Here is a 1836-nt window from a genome sequence, read left to right as displayed (position 1 = left end):
AAAAACTAGAGAGAAGAAATTTTTTAAGAAAATGAAGTTTGATGGTCAAAATGAGGGGCACACTGCTCTATTTATAGAGCAAAGCCCATTCAGTGGACCAATCAGAGCAAAAGCCCATGAAGCGTCCACCAATCAGCACCAGGCCACGTGTCAAGCATGCAACCACGGAATGTCAATCGACACACAGTAACCAATCTTCTTCGACACGCTCCTTGGTATCTACTTGCTAACGGCCAGCTGATCAACCAAGCTTGGCAGCACCGGCCGGAGGCAATCAAAAGCACACGGCACTCTCAACCTTGGTCTCGGCCAGCGCCGTTTCCTTTTCCACATTCGATGTCCATTACACAACCATGTGGAGGGGGGATATGGTACGGCCTGAACAGAACCAAGCCGAGGAAGAAATTCAACATGCGCAGAATACGCTCAACATTCATCGAAGGTCCATACCACGGCATAGACTACGCTGGGGGCAAATTGATGGGGCATATTTTACACCCGCTGACCGAGTCAACATATTGAGCAAGGTCAAAGCTAAAAGACAGCAAGTCAACATATTAACAGCCTAACCGACAAAGCCTGTTGGCTTGTCACTTGGGTCTCGGCTCGGCAACTAGCCGGCCGAGAGGCATATCCGCGTACTCACATCCAGTCTCCTCGGCATGGAGTCAACAAGGCCTGCCGGCCTGTCATGGGTCCCTCGGCCGAGGGTAAGACAGTCTTTCCACCTGCTAGCCACTTGGCCACTACGTGACAAAAGGTAAAAGTCTATAAATACTCCACTTCTCTCATTGAGAAAAGGATCCCAAAACTAACTGAATAAACTGGTATAAACTCCCTTATCTCTCTACAATATACTTTGCCAAGTTAACACACAACTTATCTCTTTAAGTTTACTGACTTGAGCGTCGGAGTGAGTACGCTCGGTACCAAGCCGAGCCCTCAGTTTGTTCATCTTTACAGGAGAGAGAGTAAAAGGAAGAGACAAGCAACGACATCATTCTACAAGCTTACGTGGTCACAAAACCTACTCCGAAATTACACCCGGAACACTTGTAAAAGAGGAAGAGATGGAACAGTAACATTGTCACACTATTACCTTCTTTATGCCAGGGTATTGATCCGTGATCATGAACTGCGGCTCTTTTTGTCCCATGGCAGTCAAGAAATGCTGAAAGGTCCATTGGAAGGAGATGTCATCCTCGTGTAACAGGAGACAACCGGCAAACAACACCAACTTTCTGTGGTGATTAACACCTGTGAATGGTGTAAAAACCATATCATACTTGTTGGTTCCGTAAGTAGGGTCGAAGCTCACAGCATCCCCAAAGAATGAGTAGTTTCTAATACATGTAGCATCAGCCCAAAAGAACTTTGTTAGACGGTTTTGCGGATCAACATCATAGGCGAAGTAGAACTGGGGTTGGGTCGCTTTGAGTTTCTCGAGTCGATCGATGAAAAGGTCAGCATCTCTTAACCCAATGTAGCACTTGATATCTCTTTGAAAGTTCTTAAAATCTATCAATGTAGCACCGATATTTTCATACCCATTGACAAGTTCCTTAACCTGTCTAAAGGTCAATCCAGCGCCAATATTCAACTTGGAGTTGTCCAAGATAAGCGTCTTCTGGAACATATCAAGGGATCGGAAATCTTATCGAGATCTCTGTTACAGACAGAGATGAGACGATGATTGTGGACTTCAGAAAACTCGTCAATCATAGCTGGGCCATCAAGGCCATGTAGAAGGGCAAATCTGACGTACGCTCGGCATCCAATTCTTGTGATTTTAACTCGCCGTGTAACTGTACTAGCTGTGGACAAACCATCACCCAT

The 1836-nt window shown here is 45.8% G+C and overlaps 1 protein-coding gene across 1 annotated transcript; it reads right to left on the bottom strand.

The window, feature by feature from the left end:
* Positions 1 to 1087: 1087 nt before the first annotated feature.
* On the bottom strand, positions 1088 to 1836 carry LOC141588256 (protein FAR1-RELATED SEQUENCE 5-like). The gene is made up of 2 exons (XM_074409707.1): positions 1678 to 1836; positions 1088 to 1627 (listed from the first exon to the last, which is right to left on the bottom strand). The coding sequence occupies exons 1-2, from the start codon at positions 1834 to 1836 to the stop codon at positions 1088 to 1090; spliced, it is 699 nt and encodes a 232-aa protein (XP_074265808.1).

This window comes from Silene latifolia, chromosome 6, assembly GCF_048544455.1.
Source record: "Silene latifolia isolate original U9 population chromosome 6, ASM4854445v1, whole genome shotgun sequence".
NCBI lineage: Eukaryota > Viridiplantae > Streptophyta > Magnoliopsida > Caryophyllales > Caryophyllaceae > Silene > Silene latifolia.
The sequence above is the reverse complement of the archived record's forward strand: the minus strand, read 5'-3'. Positions and strand labels throughout refer to the sequence as shown.

What these genes read in the sequence shown, in the direction of transcription:
- LOC141588256 (XM_074409707.1), bottom strand. Translation starts at nt 1,836, where the DNA reads ATGGGTGATGGTTTGTCCACAGCTAGTACAGTTACACGGCGAGTTAAA. An exon ending in ACAATCATCGTCTCATCTCT is followed by an intron (nt 1,628 to 1,677) that starts GTCTGTAACAGA and finishes GATATGTTCCAG; the next exon opens with AAGACGCTTATCTTGGACAA.